The following is an 18,009-nucleotide window of genomic DNA, read 5'->3' as shown; positions in this document are numbered from 1 at the left end:
TTTCTGCTTTCATTCAAAGGGAAAACTTCTTCCTCTGTAGCTCTGTCCACAGTGGGAAGGTGGGAAGCTCGGCTAGGGCTTGGCTAGGGATCACCTACCTGGAGCTTCTCATTCTCATTCTGAGTTCCTTGGAGAGGTTTCTATCTTCTCCAGGGCTGGGAGTAGGTGGTGGCTGGGAGGGAGGGAAGGAGGTGACGTAAGACCTTACTTGACTAACACCACCTGGAGATGGGCAGGGAAGGAGCTAGAGCCAACACTTTCCCTTTCTTGGTTTTGGAGACCCACCTTCTCCTCGCTGGGATCTTCCTTTGACAGGGGAGGGAGGATGCACTCCGCTCCAAATGGCTGCTCTTCTGCGCACAGGGTGAGGCTCCAGCTTCTCTCTGCTGTTGCTCAGCCCCTCTCTGGGCAGCCCTACGCGCAGGAGCTAAGGAAACCTCGCACCTCTTGAGTGAGCGACCCACCTCTGCTCCACAGTGCCCACGGATTCTAGGGAGGAGCTCTAATGCCCACAGTCAGCTCTCTTTCCTACGTTGTTAGGAAGCTGACCACTTCCCCATTTCCCTGATCTTCAGAGAACACACAACAAGCTGCTTGAGGGCCCCTAAAATCCCTTTCCCTCAGCTAGTGGAGAGGCAGACCCCCCGGCCCCCTCTGTGGGGGTGGGGCTCTGAACTCACTCAACTTTCTCTCCAACAACCCTCTGCTAATCCCCGACTCCTGACACGGGCGCGGTTGGAAGTTATGGATGAAATTAAACCAGATTTTCAAGTGATTCCTCAAACCCACTCCTAGGTATGTGCCCCAAAGAACCGAAACTGGGGACTCAAGTAACTACATGTCTATGTCTGTTCACAGCAGCACTCCTCAAAGGAGCCGAAAGGTGGGAAGAGCTCCAGTGGCCACCAGTGGATGGATGGATAGAGAGACAGAATGTGGTCTGTCCACATAGTGAAAATACCACTCAGCCTTAAGACAGCAAGAAGCTCTAACACCTGCTAAAACGGGACAAACCTAGAAACCATTACGTTAAGTGAAAGAAGCCAGATCCCAAAGGTCACATACTGTATGATTTTATCTACACAAAATGTCCAGAACTGGCCAATTCACAGAGATAACAATTACATGTGTGGTTGCGAGGAGCAGGGGGAGGGATACTGAGGAGTGACTGTTCAAGGATGATGGGATTTCTGTTGGAGAGGAAGGAAATGTTTCGGAACTAATAGAGATGATGAAATGGTCCAACGTTGGGAATGGACTAAGCATCCTGACTTGTTCACTTTAAAAATGATTAATTGTATGTTATGAGAATTTCACCTCAGGAAATTATAATTTCTTTAAAGTCATGTATGCTTCCCCCAGCAAACCCTCTGGTTCCAGCTGGCCATCTCTGAGCCCATCCCTCTGTCTCACCCACGCGGCTCTGTTCTGGTGCTCGTCTCTTTTCACACCTGCCTTCCTCCTGGGAGAGCTGCTCTACAGCGTCCCCTCTCTCTTCCCTGCAGATGACGGATTCCCCATGGGTGACCCTTTGTGTCTCCTCACACACAGGTTGGGCAGAGCACTTGAATTCTCTTTGGTCATATTTATGGAGCCCAGGGAGTTACAACCGAGAGCCCTTATTATGCTCCCTGTCATGAGCTTTTCCCTTTCTAGGTCCCCAGGCTGATTGCCAAGGACCAAGTGCCCTGAGCAAGCAGAGGGTTTAGGAGACATTAAGAATAGATGATGAGGATGCATTGAAAAGACAATGTGTGTTAATTACACATTCATTACTTCAAATGTTCTGAGGCTGAAAGGACTCACAGGATTTGAACGTTTTATGCTCAGGCATAAAATTCCTTGTCCCAGGGAAAGGGTGCAATGCAGGAGAGAGACACACATCAGGAGGGGTCTGACATTCTTGGGGACAGTCTTCTTGGTCTTCCCTTTGCTGAGTCTCCCAGGTCCCACCTCACCACTAATGCACACGCAAAGAGCCTGAGCACTAGGAGCCCCAAGTCTACTTGCAGTGGACATCTCTTAGAGTGAGCTGGTCCTTAGGCACAACACAGCTACATGGTCAGCCTTAAAAGGTCAAAACACCCCGTGCTCCACAGTCGTATCTCTGTGAGCATTATTCTTTGTGTTAAAAGACAAGGGAGATTTTGATGAGTCCAGAGGACTTTCTAGTTCTCTGTTCCTTTCATCTGTCCTTGTCACTATTTGTCACCCCAAAGGTTGTGCTGTCATAACTCTGGAAAAAGCTACGCTAGACGTGGACCATGGACTGGGAGAGGCTACACCACCCTAATCACGTTTACAATAGTTTATTCCTTTAGGCTGCCTTTGGGTTGTTCCCTTGCCAGTTTCTGTGGAAGCAACGGAAATTCTAGAAATGGTTTCTCATCTCTAGAAGCCAGTCTACTGTCTGTCTCAATGCCAGCGAGGAGCCAGGGAATGGGCACACCCATGTTTTCAGCAAGTGGCTTGGCTACATCTCACCATTTCCTAAAGCTGGACCATGCCCATGACCGCAGGTCCTAGGGGTGATGGAGGAACAGGATGAGAAAGAAGCAACTTAAATAAGTCTGCCCTCTGACCTTCACTGCTCCCCTTGGACTGTCATGTGAGAGAGAAATAAACTATGTTCCTTCAGACACTGACTTAATTTTTGGGTCTCTTTATCGACAGTCTAGCTTCACCCGGCCCAGTCCAGAAGCAGACATCTAGAACTAGAGTGATTCTGTAGAGTGTGTGTGTATGTGTACACGGGGACAGCAGGAGCCAAGGAAAACATGCTGTAGGCAAGAGAGAGCTGGCGATCACGTCTGTGGCCCACCAGAACATATGCATGACTCGGTAGGCACTCATGATAATAAAGACAGCAAACCACGGCACGGCGTTGGAAAGAACTAGAATTTCAGCATGTGTTGGCTCTTTGTGACAATAGTGGCTTTTAGTGGACTGTCAGTGCAACCGCCCCCCCCCCCAGTTGCCCTGACTTGGATGACACCCCCAATTTCCAGCCCGCAGTAGTGCCATCTCCCTCTTGGCACTGGTCTGCGCTAAGCGCAGGCTCTACCGGTCTGACAGAAAGCAGAGCTGGCCCAGGACCAAGACGGGAGGTTTGTTTGCTGTTGAATCAAGTCTTTGAGAAGGAAAGCTGGGGAGGGGTAGGAGCTCAGGCTCTGGCCGGGAGGATTGCCTGGATTTGAATCCTCCTTCCACCCCTAGACTTGTCACGGGCACCAAGTTATTCAGAATCCCCGAGGGTGGGTTTTCTCCTTTGTAAGACGGAGACGATACAATACTATGTGCCTCAAAGGAGTATTGCCAGGAATGGAATGAAGGAACCCACCAGCGCTGCTCTTGGAAGGGCTCAGGTAGAGGCCTGCTGCCCTCTGCTGGCGGCGGTCGGCTTTCCGCCGACATGTGAGTGTAAGTAAAGGGCCACATTTGGCCTCCGCATAGCATTGCACACGTGGTGGCTTCCATTTTGGTGTTTTTGGTGTAGCTCCGTGTCAGATCTCAAAGGATTTCTGTCTTGTGTTCAGAGTGGGGAAATGTCCTGACTCCCCCGGGGAAGGCTCGCGGCTGGGGAGGCGGCTTTCGCCCTAGAGACCATCGCCACCTAGTGGCCACACTTCATACTTGCAGACAAAGGCGAACCCCCAAAAGTGAGAAACTCCACCCTTCCCGGAGGCGACTGAACGGCCCTCCTGTTCTTGCAGGAAGTTCCTTCCTTAGTGTCTCCTGGCAGGTTCCTAGCGCCGTTTGACCCTCCCCTGATGAGTTCTGGAATATTTGTGGCTTCTCCTAAACATCTTTTCATTTGGATCTTCCTCTCTCTTGCCCAGGAGAATACTACAGTTACATAGGTCCCACACTAAGGGGAAAAATTTAAAGCATGCTGAGAGTGTGAGACCTGCACAGGATGGCCCGACTTAACAGGCAGGTGTGGACACAGTGCCCAACTTTGGAGCAGCTTTGTCCCCACATTCCTGATGCAAAGAGCTCCCCCAATCCCAGTGAAAACCATCCCGACAACCCCCGTTTTCATTTGTTCTTATATGCACAGCGTTGGACACATTAGTAGGCGCTCAGTAAGTATTTGCTGACAGAAGGCAGGCCTTTCCAGGAAGTAAATTCCGAGCTCATCTGTCCCAAACATTTCTATTCATTCTGCACAGCAACTCTAGAAGTCAGAAATCCAATCTAGAATAAGCAAATGGTCAAAGGTTCTGCTGAAAAAGTGGTGGGTCCCAACTCTGAGGTCCCTGTCTGATCCCAGAGGTTTGTCAGACACTGACAATGGCCGTGGAAATACTATACGTCCAAGGCCATGGTTCACAACACAGGCTCTTTGGTGTCATGTATGTGGTCTTCCCAGCACCCCTCCTCCCCCTCCCCCTGCCACAGCCCCTGGTGACAGGAGTGGGTGCTAGACCTAGGCTGGGTGGTTTTGCTCTCTGGGACGTATCACGGTCATCGGAAGAGATGGTCACAGTCCTGAGCCCCTGATTGCTACCTGCTGTGACCGGTTCAGAACATTCAGGCAAATGATGGCTCTGTTAATGGGGCTTTAGCTCCAGACCTCTAGGTTATCCCGTTTTCTGATCTCCACCAATTATTCAATATTCAGGGATTTTGCAAAACAGTTGTTAAACCATTGGCGTCTTGCAATCAGCCGCTGTAGGAATATTTATACCACAGAAATCAGCAAACGCTTCTAAAAAATCATGGCTTCATCTCCCAGAAATAAGCCTGTGTCCATTTGGGCTCTTTCTCAGTGTGCAGCTAATAGAAGCTAGAACATGCCTCTCTTGTAGCTTTTGCATTCCTCAGTTCACCCAAAAGTTTGGACAGCTGGGCCTGCTGTCAGCCAGAGGAGGGTTGGAGAGAGGAGAGCTGAGGCAGAGCCCCTCCCTCAGCCCCCAACACTGCCCTCTGCCTCCTGGGATCCATGAGATGGGCGGGTTCAGCCCCTCAAGGCCTTTTATTCATTTCATTTTGAGGTTGCCCTCAAGAACTTTCTGGATAGAGTCAGGCCATGAGGTAAACACATTTCTCCACTAGGCTAGCAATTCTCAATCTTGGCTGCAAGTCAGAAATACCTGGGGAGCTGCTAAGACATGCCCAAGTTCATAGCCATGTCTGAGCCCAATGAAGACAAAAATACCAGAATATCTGAGAATGAGGCCCAAGTGCCAGTATCTTAAAAGCAAACTCCTGGGGACCCTGTGTGGGTGCGGCCAAGATGGGAGCCACAGCCCTGGGCAGTGCTGCTCAAGCTTGCCACAGGTTAGTCTCCTGGGGTGCTTTTTAATCGCCAGCCCAGGCCAATTGAACCCAAACTTTAAAGCTCTCCAGGTGATTCAGATGGAGTCAGAATTGAGAAGTGTTGCTTTAGACCAAATAAGGATAATAAGGATTGCCTTTTATTTTGTATCTCATCTTAAATTATGCAGCCATGTTAATTAAAAACAAACAAACAAAAAAAACCCAAAAACAAAACAAGAAAACCTTACAGGGTCCTGATGTTGCTATCCCCCCGCCCCCACAATGAAAACTTCTTCTAAAGGTCAAATGAATCCCTTGTTCTTACCCTGAAATCAGAGTCTGAATGTCTCTAGATATTCCGCTCTCCTGACATTTTCTTTTTAATTTGCTTGACCCCTTCGAGGGGGGCTCTTCTGGAGAGTCTGAATGGAATCGACACCCTGGTTCGCCAAGACCCACAAAGCATTGAGTTGGCGTGTTGGGTAAAGGCACAACCCCCCCACCCCAATATTCAAAACAACCTGGGACCACATGTGACGGTATCTGCAGCTTATAAATCAGGCGTCCGTTCCCCCGTTTTCAAACGTTAAGTGGTACACCCAGACCCTACTCATTACTTACTCTAGGTCGGTGATTCTCAGACTGGGGTTCCTCGACCAGCCGCGACATCTCCAGGGGACGGATTAGAAAATTCTTAGGCTGCGTACGCCAGACCTACTGAATCAGAAGCCCTGGATATGAGGCCCCAGTCTGTGTTTAACAAGCCCTCCAGGTGACAGAGATTTTTGCTGAAGCAGGAGAAGCCACGCTCCACAGAGGCACATCGCTGCTAGGAACTGAAGACCACTGCGGACACAGAATGTGGTCTCAGTGGGTGGGCGGAGAATTACCAAACCAACAGGTGAAACAGAGATTTGCGACTTTACTCTTCTGGGGGTGCCCACACAGGCATCCTAGGTTTTCAGAGCCCACCACCTGTGAGCTGAGAACAAAGCAGCCGGATAATTCTCCCATCAAGTTTAACAGACACTGAGAATACTAAATACTAGATCATGGCAGAATTTTTTTTAAAAAAAATCTTTATTACGCATTCTTCTCTGAAAGAAAACATCTGAATGCTTGGGCAACATTTTGAAATTGCTAGTGTGCCATCTCCCGGGATTTTCGGAGGCCCCGTTCTTTGCCTTTCTGTCTTCTTAGACCTTTCAAACCTTTTAAAGTCTCCCTTTGAATTCCCTATTTGTTCTCTGTGTTCCCAGCAGCCTAGTTTTAAACTTTGTGGGGGTTCTCTGCAGGGAGGGACATAACCACCACACTTTCTTGTGACACAGGCATCCCATAATGAAAACGAGCAATGCTCAGAGGTAACTTCATGGCCTCATGTGTCCCCCAGTGATTGTCTTTTTGACAGCCGATATGCACAGGGGAGATCAAAGTGGCGTAGGGACGGGAGGTCTCGGTCAGAAAGCAAAAAGCCTGCACGCCTGCAATCTACCCATTAGTGTTTTAATGCCTCCCATTGGTTTTGGTAAGAGCCTCCTCAGTGAGACTCCTCCTTCCTTCTACCTGGACTATGCTAGACTTCGCCTCCCATTCTGAGTGCCTGTCCTGTGTACCTTGACACCCCTGGCTTTCCCAGCACTCTCAGATATTAGTAGTGACAGAGGCAAAGAGGACCAGGACACTGAGTCCAGAGCTGATCACAATTTCGCTGTCTCAGAAGGTTGGAAGAAGTCATATACACCGGGAGAGATGGAGGAAGAGACTCCAAGGAGGGGGTGGGGTGGTGCGGGGCGCAGGGGAGAGGGGGAGGAGCAGGAGATATAAGGTCGGGGCGTGAGTCATTGTGAGGGGCTGGATAGTGAACTGAGCAGCTGGCCGCTCAGGGAGCAGTGGGGGATGGGAGGACAGGAGGAAATTTGGAGAGGAAGCTTTCTGATGAAACTGCGATCATCGTACGCTCTTCAAAGTGTGAAATTCTCCGCTCTTCGGAGGGGAGCCCAATACAGGTGCTGGAAATGTAATAAGAAAAATTAGAGACCGAGAGCCAGCTGTGAAGCTTGAGTTTTACCATTTGTCCTGCTGTTTGCCCAGCCATCCCTTTGACCTTGTGCGTCTACATACCTGATCCGGAGGCCCTGTACATTCCTGGGGTCCCAAGAGGTTTTGAGGCTCTAGCTAGGGCAGCCAGAGACAGCATCACAAAAAGGGGACTGGGACAGCCTGTTACAGGGATGGCCCACCAGCTAGTACTGCTTTTTCGGTTCCAAATGTCCAAGACGCAGGTGCTGCTGCACAGAAGTCAAGGCCAAGGGTGGTGCGCGGGCGTGTCACCGCGTGGCAGATCTGGCCTCCGACCTCCCCCCACCCCCAGTCAAACAAGCAGCCGTGGGTTATAAAAACACAGCACACACTGGGTTTTAATGAGAAAATAATTGTATACTTGCATTGAATGCCTCACAATCACTATAAAACCGAAGCAGGATAATAACATTTAAGTGGTTAACATACACAGGAGAGCCAGATACAGAGTATAATTTTCAAACACAGTATTGCTGCTTTCCCCACTCTCCTCCTCCAAAAAAAAAATAAAAATAAAAATAAAAAGTCATTTGGGTCCAGGGCAACACAAAATGAATATTGGCAGCTCACTCACTGAATGCTTAAAATTCAGGAAATTGGTTCTGTCACTTAAACTGGATATAGTCACCATCTCTAAACACTTAGGCTATTTTTTTTTCAATACATAGTTTAATTACATCCATTCTTTAGTTGGAAAAATGTTTAATTGTCTTCAGAGACAAGAGTCGACACTGTTTTAGTGTTTCTTGTTACACTTTATGTGTGTGTGTGTGTGTGTGTGTGTTGTGTGTATATGTGGACACTGATCTATATACTGCTTATATGTCATCGTCGAGGGGAGGCAGCATGCAGAGGTGTGAAGAGGCAAGGAAACTGCATTGTGTCAACCAAGTGGAACACAGCCCCGCCTCCTACCACTGACAGACCCTGTTTCCATAATTTCTGGATGAGAAAGCCAAGGCATGTCAGTAGTTAATCAGCCCCCGAGGACAGTGAACATCTATAAACACTGTGGAAAGGAACACTTTCAGGAAAGCTTTTAACATCTACAGAATCTAAACATTTGTTATAGCTGAGATTAACAAGCTTGCGTGCTATTTGGGGGCAGGGACGAGCATCAGAGGCTGATTTTCAGGACAAGCCTCTTCCTCTTGATGGATTACGCAGGAATGACTCTCCTCCAGGGGTCTGCTGCATCTTCAGAAGGTTAAAGGGGTTCATTAGGGATCCCAGAGCCTAGCATGGTGCGATGTACAAAGCCCTGTATTTTCTGAAGGAGTAAAAAACTCAAGAGCTCAGAGAAAATCTGGCTCTTCCAAGGGAACTGTAATTTACATTTTCATAGGATCTGGAGTGAGTGGAGCAAGGAAATAGCCATCTGTCATCAGAAGGCAGCAGAGGAACAAGCGAAGGCTGGAGATGTAGGGGCCATAGGTAAGCAGCTTTGTGACTACAGGAGGGTCACGGAAACTCTGCATTTGTTGCCTTATCGACGCACGGAGCACGCACCAAGGGACTCGGCTCTAGAACTCTGCACAACGTGATTCATGCTTCTGGTTCAATCAGCTGGAGTCAGCGGCCAACTGGTCTGCCTCTAGAGCGATTCCATTAATTGTGTGACCTCCTAAGCTTTCAATCCGAAGCAAATTCTCTTTTTCACATGTAGGTTTTAAAGTGGGTGGGTACACGGCTTCCATCAAAACCGAACAAAAACCTGCAGGTCGGTCCTGAGGGCTGTTTCATCTTGTGAAAGACGGTGTTTGTCCGCTATCACGTCTGTATCACTACCAGAGGCAGAGGCAATCCAGAAAACATGAAGCATGTTCCGTTTTTGGTGCCCCGCCTAGAACCACTACACTCACCAGCCGTCCTAGCTACCACTGTGCCCCCGAGGTCCCACGAAGGTCTTGTCCCAGCTGTTTTCAGTCCTGTGCCTGCTGTGGGAAGGCTGGAAATCCTCAGGCAAAGCAGCCTTCCTGGGTTCTCCCCATTTCACCCGTCAGGACTCCCCACCTAACACAGACCTCATTTTCCTGGGCACGTCTGTCTCCATGCCAGGCTCCCCAACTTGAAAAAGAATTCCTTGCCGTAGGGATCTTTGTTGTGTTCCCGGTGGCTAGCACGTTTGGCTGAGTATCCCTTCAGAATATTCAGGACAATAAACCATATAAAGATGGTGCCCACCACCCATCTCTAGAGTTCGGCTTCAAATGGCAGGTTCCCTTGGCAGTTTGAAAGGATCCTTGTGAGGTATCAGACAGGTGCATTTTTACTTAATGCCCGCTGCTGGTCTGCGAATAAACCTTCCCCCCTAAAGTCAACACTAGTCTATTAAGAGAAGCAAAGATAACGTGCCTAACATCTACATACACACTGTTGTGGCATCGCTACCTATCAGAGTAACATAGCAGAGTTTATGACATAACAATATAAAAACAAAAAAGAATTTTAGTGAGGTCTGGCTTAATTATTGCTTTTTAAAAAACCACAGTTTTGAAAGAAATAGGAAGAGAAAAAATAAAAAAAAAAGGCTGGTCCGTTTTTTTCTTCTCATGGCCAGAATTAAAAATGTTTCTCATCCAGAAATTCAGGGCACCCAATTATGGAATACCCTTTTCATATTGCTTTAAATGACAGAGAGCAAAGCTGGCGTCCTCCACAGTGTACTAAGCTATGAATACAAAGCATGAGAATAAATACGGTACTTTTCTCAATGTCAAATTACAAAACCGCTCCAAACTTTTCAATTGCAACTCATGCAAATACCAGGTTAGGTCAATTTAATATTACAAATACTGTATCAGGTCAGTGCCTCTATATCCCTTTTCATAAAAAAGAAATTCTCACTCACTCCCGACACTGGCAAACAGCTTTGGAGGAAATAACTGTACACCCTTGTCCCATGATCATTCTGGAATTTTCATCCTTGTACACACACTTTACCCAAACACACAAAGGCACACACACACTCACACACACACATACGTGTACACACATAACCATCTTTAGGAATTGTAGCTGATTCCAAGCCTGCACTTAAATTTCTATTCTATATTTTTCTCTTTATTGTCCTGAAAAACGCTGGTTGCTCAGCAAAAATAGTATCTCTTACTTCCTTATTTTCCCACTTCCTCCCTCCCTGTTTTTCTGTCTACCTTCATGACCTTTTCTTTAATGTTTCCTTTCTGACTGATCCAAAATAATCTATCATTCTCCCTCCCAAGGTCCAGTTTATAATATAAAATATAGCTATAAACACCTTTTTATTTCCTGTCCTCTGCCTCAGGCAGAGTTTGCCCTTTTTCAATTATTGCCACTCCAAAAATATCCCTACCGTCTGTTGAGCCAACCTGTTGAATGTGTACAGGTTTCATACATGGATACACTCCCCCCATCCCATCATAAAAATAGTTGTTGCCCACTAAATAGAGCTTTCGTGTGAAGAGAAACATAATTGTGAAAATGTGTTCTCATGAACAGCAAATTAGTCAATACTCAAACCAGACGAGATCCTAAAGCTAAAACAATCCATTTGGTTTGGCTTTCTCCTTCCTTCTTGACCCCTTCATGTAGAATAGATTGTATTTGCAACATGAAGAAACACGGTCTCCAAAAGGTGGATTTTAGGTATTGCCATCATTGATTGCTCCCAATTAAAAACAACTAAATGGAAGAGACATGGAATCATAATTGTCTCTTCCGGGCAGATAGAGAGAAAATTGCATTTCGTTTTATGGCTGCTGGAGTAAACGGAGTTATCCCAACACCTGGGATGCCATGAGTGAAGGTGGGAAGCCGGTGTAGGAAGTACCCCAGGCCCCGTGGCTTGCACTGGCGTGGGCTCTACTGCTCTACATGGCCCTGTTACCAATGTCTGTCCTCATCACCCAGAGAGGCTGGTCTTAGTTCTGCCTGTGGCAGCCACGTTGACTCGTTACTGCTTTGTCCTTTTGAGTCGAAGGACTGGTCCAAACCCAGGTGATTCTTTGAGTCTCAAAAAAAAAAAAAAAAAAATCAATTCTCTTTTGACTCCTGGGTGTTTCTAGGGTTTGATGGGTGGGCTTCTTTTCACTTGATTTTTCATCATTGGTCATTGCAGCTTCTGGTCTACATAAGGATTGTGGAGTTTGTTCGCACTTTAATAAATATTCCATTAAAATGCTTTGATGTGTGGATTTCTTGGTTTCTTGGGAACCCAAGCACCAAAGAAGCTTCCTGGGTGAAAGAAGTTTGTTATTCATTGTCCTCTTCCTCCTGGTTGGCATAAATCCCTGCCTCCCAGCGCAAGGCCAGGGCGCTCTTTCTTCGATTAACCCGTGTGGCCTCAAGGACCTGAAGAGAGAAGGGAAAAAAAAAATGAATGAGAGATCATGGATGTTCACTATGTACGCAAACCAGCTTCTCTGTTTCTTTTGTCCTTTCCCTCTCAACGGCATCCAAGAAAGGGAAAGTAATAGTGTCTGGTATGGCCAGGAAGTGGAAGAGACATGGGAAATGAAGTAGGATGGGATGTGCTGGATATGCATTCATTTCATTGCCAGATTTCATTTGCTATTTGACCCATAGTTTTCAATATCAAAAGATTTAATTCCCCTGAAATGTTTTGCAAGTCCATCTTTTTCTTCCAAATTTTTATTCTAGTGGGTGAACATACAGTGTCGTATTGGTTTCAAGAGCAGAATTTAGTGATTCAATACTTACATATAATGCCCAGAGCTCATCACAAGTCTGGACATGTTTTTGAACTAGACTTGACTCTGCGTTGTGTTTCGATAACACAGTGGTTCTCTACATGTTATCCGATCAGTGCTGTCTGATGGAAATGTTCTGGATCTGTGTCATCAACATGGCAACCACTGAGCTACATGACTGTGGAGCACTTGGAATAAGACCAGTGTGGCTGCGAAACTAAAAATTTAATTTTAATTAATTTTAATATCCTCACGGACCTTGTGACTACCATATTGGACAGCACAGGTTATCAGTTGTCTCAGTCTCTTTGTGAACAAGCAAACCGGAAAATAATCCCAAACAGCTGGGCCAGTGTGAATTCCATCCGTCAAACTTTGTGGACATACATAAGCTGTGATCATATTTATATCATGAAAGTCTATTTTGGTATAACTCAACTTCCAACAGAAACTAAGTGAAAAGAAAAAGAGCTTCCCAGGCCAATTAAAGCAACCTGAGCATAATGATGCGACATCAGGGCCCAGGTGCTAATCAATGAAATCCAAGGTCAGAAAATCAAGGACAGGTAGGCTCACCACCATCAGGGCAAGACCTGCCTCCCTCCAGTTCACCAGAGTACTCTGTGGACTCCAGAGGGAAAACTTCATTCAGGCTGTTCCGGCTTTGGTCTGATCGAGATGAGATCCCGATGGATGACGTTCAGGTGGCCAACATATGGGAAATGACTCAATTTCATCACTCAGTACCACAAGCAAGCCCATGCGTGCCAACCACTTAAATGATGGTGGCATTAGCTTAGAACATGCAGGTTCTGACATTAAAGTCTAGCAGAGCCAGCACTGTTTGATGATCCAAACTGCAGTGAAGTCTTCGCTTATTCTAAGAACAATCATTTTGGCAAGGGACAGAAAGGCGGGCAACTCCGGAGAAGCAGGGAGATGCAGGCTGCAGGCGGTCTTGGGTACTAGCAAGTTCTAGGGAGATTCATGACTTGGGGGTCCATCTCAACCTGCTTCTTTGGACCTCTGACAAATGGATGGACTTCCCAGACCTTCCATGTGCTTTCCTCTGGGAAGCCTTCCCCAGGCTCCCCAGTGGGGACAGCTGGACCTACCACGTAGGAGGCACTCGGCCATGTCTCCTAAATGAATGTTCATCGTTAAGCAATAAGCCATGTCGCAGGGTCTTATGTGTCAGCATACTACGGTCACTTATTCAATATCTAAGAATAAGAGACTGGTAGGGGCAAAGAAGTGTAGTTTAGTAGAGGATTCGTCTAGAAGGTCAGTGCATGGTAACGCGGTACTGAGAGAGGGTACTAGCCTGGATCAGGAAGTCCTCACTTTCTTTCCAGTTCCGTCTGGAACACGGTACTGTTCATGGCATCTCGTGTCTCAAGTTTCTTCATCTGCAAGATGGAGACAGCACCTACCCTGGGTCGCAGGCATTCTCTGGAGACAGTGCTGACTCTGAAGTCCAGGCATGTCTAGATTTAAATCCTAATGACTGTGTGACCTTAGAAAAGTCACTTATCCCTGGACCTCAGTTCTCTTAGGTGTGAAATGGGAATCCTAAAAGCTATAGTACAGAGCTGGCCGAAGGAATAAATGATACAATGTACATACAGCCTAGTTCCCTGTGCTCTACAACTTGCGAACTGTAACAATTTCCATCATTATTGGAAGGGGTTTGTAAATGATGAAGTGTTCAGATGTAAGGCATTTTTATAAGGAGCACTACACCATATACTGTCTCCAGGTAATCCAAGGCTTCTGGTGAGGACTGGCTCAGGACTGAAGGCATCCCACAATGGCCTTTTGAAGATTTAAAGGCCAAGCTCCTGGAGAAGGTATCTAAATGAGCATTTATTCCATAATTAATTCAGAAGACAGTAATGTCGTATGTGCCTATGTGGGTATGGAGCTGATGCCCTAGGCTGCCGTGCCACACTGCGGCTCAGTGCCCGTAAGGAGTCTGTCGAAAGAAGCAACAGAAAAAACAATAATACTCCACAGGGATGGAGAGGGGAAAACGTTAAAAAAGTTGAAAATAATAATAAAAAGTCTGATTTAAGGGTTTATCATTTTCACAAATTTAGATTTAGGTTTGGTGAGAGGGAGAAAAATCAACTCTTTTTGAACAACTCCCCCTAATATTAATTTTCTGTCTCTTGTGCTTGAGGAATTCAAGCAAATCGCTTGTTTCTCATAGAAATCAACAGAAGATTGTACTTGGGGGATGGGTAACAAAAGGCAGAGGGGTTAAGGAATGTCAGTGACTCCATTCACGTTAATATTCTGTCTTCCTAAGTCCTCTTCATTTGAAGATAGACTGGGCCCAGTGTTATCTTCCTTGGACATACTTGACCAGATTTTCGTTATTCTTAATTATGTTAACTCAAAGGGGATGGGGCCTAGGGCCTCTTTCTTCCACTGCCATTACCGAGATGAGAACCACAATTAGTCGCTGAGGTGGGTACATGGGATGATATAACTTTTATATTTCATTTTTCATTTTATATCTTATGAAAGAATACTCTTATCTTTTGAACAAAGATTACTGACAATCATCAGCTCCCATCTCTGGTAGTAATTATGTTGCGAGATAGGGAGATTTTAAAATATATTGTGGTATAACTAAACACAACCATCCTGAAGAATAACATGCAGTATGTAATGAGCGGGAAGGGAGGATGGGAAAAAAGCCTTCTGAGCAGTACTTCCCTCCTAGAAGAGAGAAATTCTTCCAGAGCTTACACAAAGAGATAACGCGTAACATTCACTGAAACATTGTTTGTAATTGCAAAAAAATAAGGAAACAGAGAGAGAGGAACAACCAACATCATCAACAGAAGGATGAATAAACAGGGATATATTCATTCGGTGGGGAACGATACAGCAGTCACAATGAATGAGCCAGAGCCCTCAGTAACCCCATGTTCGCATCTAAAAACAACGTAGACAGAATAAAGGAGCAGAGTATGTAACAATGTGATATGTTTCTGGAAAGTTTTAAGGCATGCAAAAACCAAGATGTCACCCATGTAGACAAACATATGAAATATAACTATAAAAACATGCACAGAAATGTTTAACAGTAAACTGAAGAAACGTCACCTCTCCGGAGAGAGAGAAGTGGGGGCTGGGGAGAAGTAACAAGGGAGCTTGAATGGTATTTGCAAAATTAATATATTGGTATTAATATTAATAATTTAAAATATTAAGCAAATATTATGAAATGATAAGCATGGTCAAGCCTGGATGGGTGGGCTTTATTGTTTTATTATCTCTTATCATTGGAACATTTGAATGCCAACTCCATGACGTTGGGGACTTGGTTTTGTCGAAGGCTCTATTTCTGGAACCTCAAAGAGGGCCTAGGGTGTCCTAGGTCCTCAATAAATTGTTAACTGAGAGAATGAATGAATGATTCTCCCTACAGTCCTGTATACTTGCAATAAGTGTTTTATAAATAATAAAATTCTAAAGAAAAAATACAAAAATGTGGTTTTGTAGCAAAAAAAGAGGAAAAATATTTAAAAATTAGAGGAAAATGAAAAATACTGTGATTTTTCATAGCACAGATATTTATGAATTCTGTAAAAAAGGAAACTGTAGAAGAAGGGAGGAGACTTGGAAATTCAATGCTCAAGGAGCTTCCAAAAAAACCCAACCAACCAACCAAAGGACTGGATCAACAGCTCAGTCCTCGTGAGCTGCACTGTCTTCTAACCACACCAGAGTATCTTTGCTATCAGTGCCTGAAGAAACTAACATCTGTGCCTTTGAATGCAGACCCCTTCCGGATCCATGAGCAGGGCAAGGTCTTCTCCGGTCCCACCACACAGCACAGCAAAGCACAGCAGCAAGGAGCCCTTTTGCATTTACCCCAACATTTCCAGGCAGTCCCCAGAGTACCCAGTTCCAAAAAGGCTGGAAGAAAGAAACATGGAGACGAGCTGCTTCCTTGACCGTCTCCTTGAACACATCAGGAAATGGCAAACCACAAGAGCATGCACCTGGGGCAGGCATGCAGGAACACCAAGGCAAACAAGTGGAAAAGTACCTCGGAAGTCACCTTGCAAGACAGTAACTTAGAGGTGTACTGGCAGAGAGGGAAAAGAGCAGGGTTAGTACACAGCAGAGACACACTCGCACAACACCCTCCCCCAGCTGGAAACTGGCGCCACGCTGGGGGTGGGCAGGTGGGGACGGAACATCGGGAGGCCATCACACACACGTCACACTCGCTTCATCTGATATTAGTTTATTTAAAACTCTATCTTGGGGAGCACACAGATACCCCGCTATTCACTAATAAAAATATCAGATAAGCCATACTTTGTTAATTCAAGATTTGCTGATTCCGTTTTTCTGTGCTTTGAATTAACAAGAGTCCTCCCCTCCCCTGTGTGCGGATGGCTGCCCACCAACGAGGTCTTCGATGGCTATACTGGATTTGCTAGACTCTATAGCCAACCAGCCTCTTCTCTTCCTGTAGTTCCTTTGAGCCCCACAGCAGTCTTGTAGCCCAATGTCCCCCGAAGAGAAGACCCAAAGCACAGGAAGGACTTGATCTGGATGCAAGGTTTGTGGGGGCAGATTCTGTGAGCCGAACTGTGGATGGCACCGCCTAGGGAGGGCACACAGCCATCCCTGTCACTATTCTGGGGGCCTGGATGAGTTCCTGACAGTCGGGTGATCACGCAGGAACTAAAAAGACCCTTTAGTTCCTGTGGGAAAGTCAAAGTCTCTGCAAGAAAATCTCCGAACAAAATGGGCCAGCTAAGGGAAAGGACATAAAAGAATGGACTTTGGGCAGCCCCCTCCAGAATTATGGTAACGGTAATGACCTTGTGTTTACACAGCTTAGGAACTGGAGGCATTTCTCAGTCTTGGCTGCTGGCATCCATGGACTGGTTAGGTGGGGTCCTATGTCTGTGGTCATTACCGGCTTCTAATGCATAGTGCTAAAAATTACAGTTCTGTAATGGTCAAGGCTGATGACCCAGGTCTGATGAATTCTTTTTGTACCCCCACAGGGCATGAGCAGCTAGGAGAAATCTAGGCAGCACGAAACATCCTTGATTGTGGCTAAGCTTCCCATGGAGCCTGTGGTGTGGGGCACAGGACAGGCCTCCCTCGTCCACTCCCTGAGAATAAGTATGGCCACAGGGTGTCTTGGTTTGAGGGGGAATGTGTGTGAGGAATTCTTAGAAAAGCATGCTAGCCCCCAGCTTTGACTTAACCCAGAAGAACAGGTGAGGCCTTCTCTTATTCCAAAACAGGCAGGGACGACTGAAAGATGCCTAAGTAACTATTTTGGGGGCAAGAGAGAGAGTAGAAACCCCTCCAAAAGTAGACCCTATGCTAGAAGCGGGGTTGGGGCTGAATGCCTACAGGGGACTATAATTTCGGTGCAGGTCAGCATCTCTGCAGTGAGAAAGGGAAGGCAAATCCACCAACTTGTTCAAGAGCATCACTGACTCAAGAACCCGTTCCCTTCTGAGGCTTAGGGAACAAGTGGCTAGAAAAACACTTTTGCCTAAATATCGTTCCTTTGCAAGGCACCAGGGAACCTTCTAGGAAACTATGATTCACCAGCCCATCGTGTGTTACAGGATGGACCAGAGATGGCCATCAGGCCCAGATAAGGGGACACTTTCACAAAGAAAACGCTTCCAGATAAGAGCAACCCATAATCAGAACAGGACTGTTGCCATCTGGGTGTGTGGTGCACACGAGGTGCAGAAGAACCAGGCTGAGCGGGTGGACGGGGTTGCAGCTTGGTCCGCTCACTGCCCTCCCAGTGAGGCGGGAGTGCGTCCTGGAACATGAAAAAAGGTGCTTTTTTCTAATTTGTACAAAGGCCCTGTGGAGGCTGGTAAACAGCCAGGGTAAGGGGCTAAGGGTGGAGAAAGCAACATCCCTACCCCCAAATTAACAGAGGGGTCCTTTAGTCAGTGGGGCCTGG

General features: G+C 46.4%; 1 protein-coding gene across 4 annotated transcripts in view; it reads right to left on the bottom strand.

Annotated features, from left to right (window-relative positions):
• Window positions 1-9,873: 9,873 nt before the first annotated feature.
• Window positions 9,874-18,009, bottom strand: part of LOC111146442 (A-kinase anchoring protein 2) — a 106,912-nt gene continuing 98,776 nt past the window's right edge. For 3 of the 4 annotated variants that reach the window (XM_022502000.1, XM_022502002.1, XM_022501998.1), the window contains one exon: window positions 9,874-11,676. In XM_022502000.1, the coding sequence (XP_022357708.1) occupies window positions 11,578-11,676 (99 nt within the window). In that variant the 3' untranslated portion in view covers window positions 9,874-11,577. Of the gene's footprint in view, window positions 11,677-16,101; window positions 16,141-18,009 lie in introns of all 4 variants that reach the window. The other variant, XM_022502001.1, reaches the window with a different exon arrangement.

This window comes from Enhydra lutris, unplaced genomic scaffold (genome assembly GCF_002288905.1).
Source record: "Enhydra lutris kenyoni isolate GAN:26980312 unplaced genomic scaffold, ASM228890v2 scaffoldscaffold13, whole genome shotgun sequence".
In the NCBI taxonomy this organism is placed as follows: domain Eukaryota; kingdom Metazoa; phylum Chordata; class Mammalia; order Carnivora; family Mustelidae; genus Enhydra; species Enhydra lutris.
The sequence above is the reverse complement of the archived record's forward strand: the minus strand, read 5'-3'. Positions and strand labels throughout refer to the sequence as shown.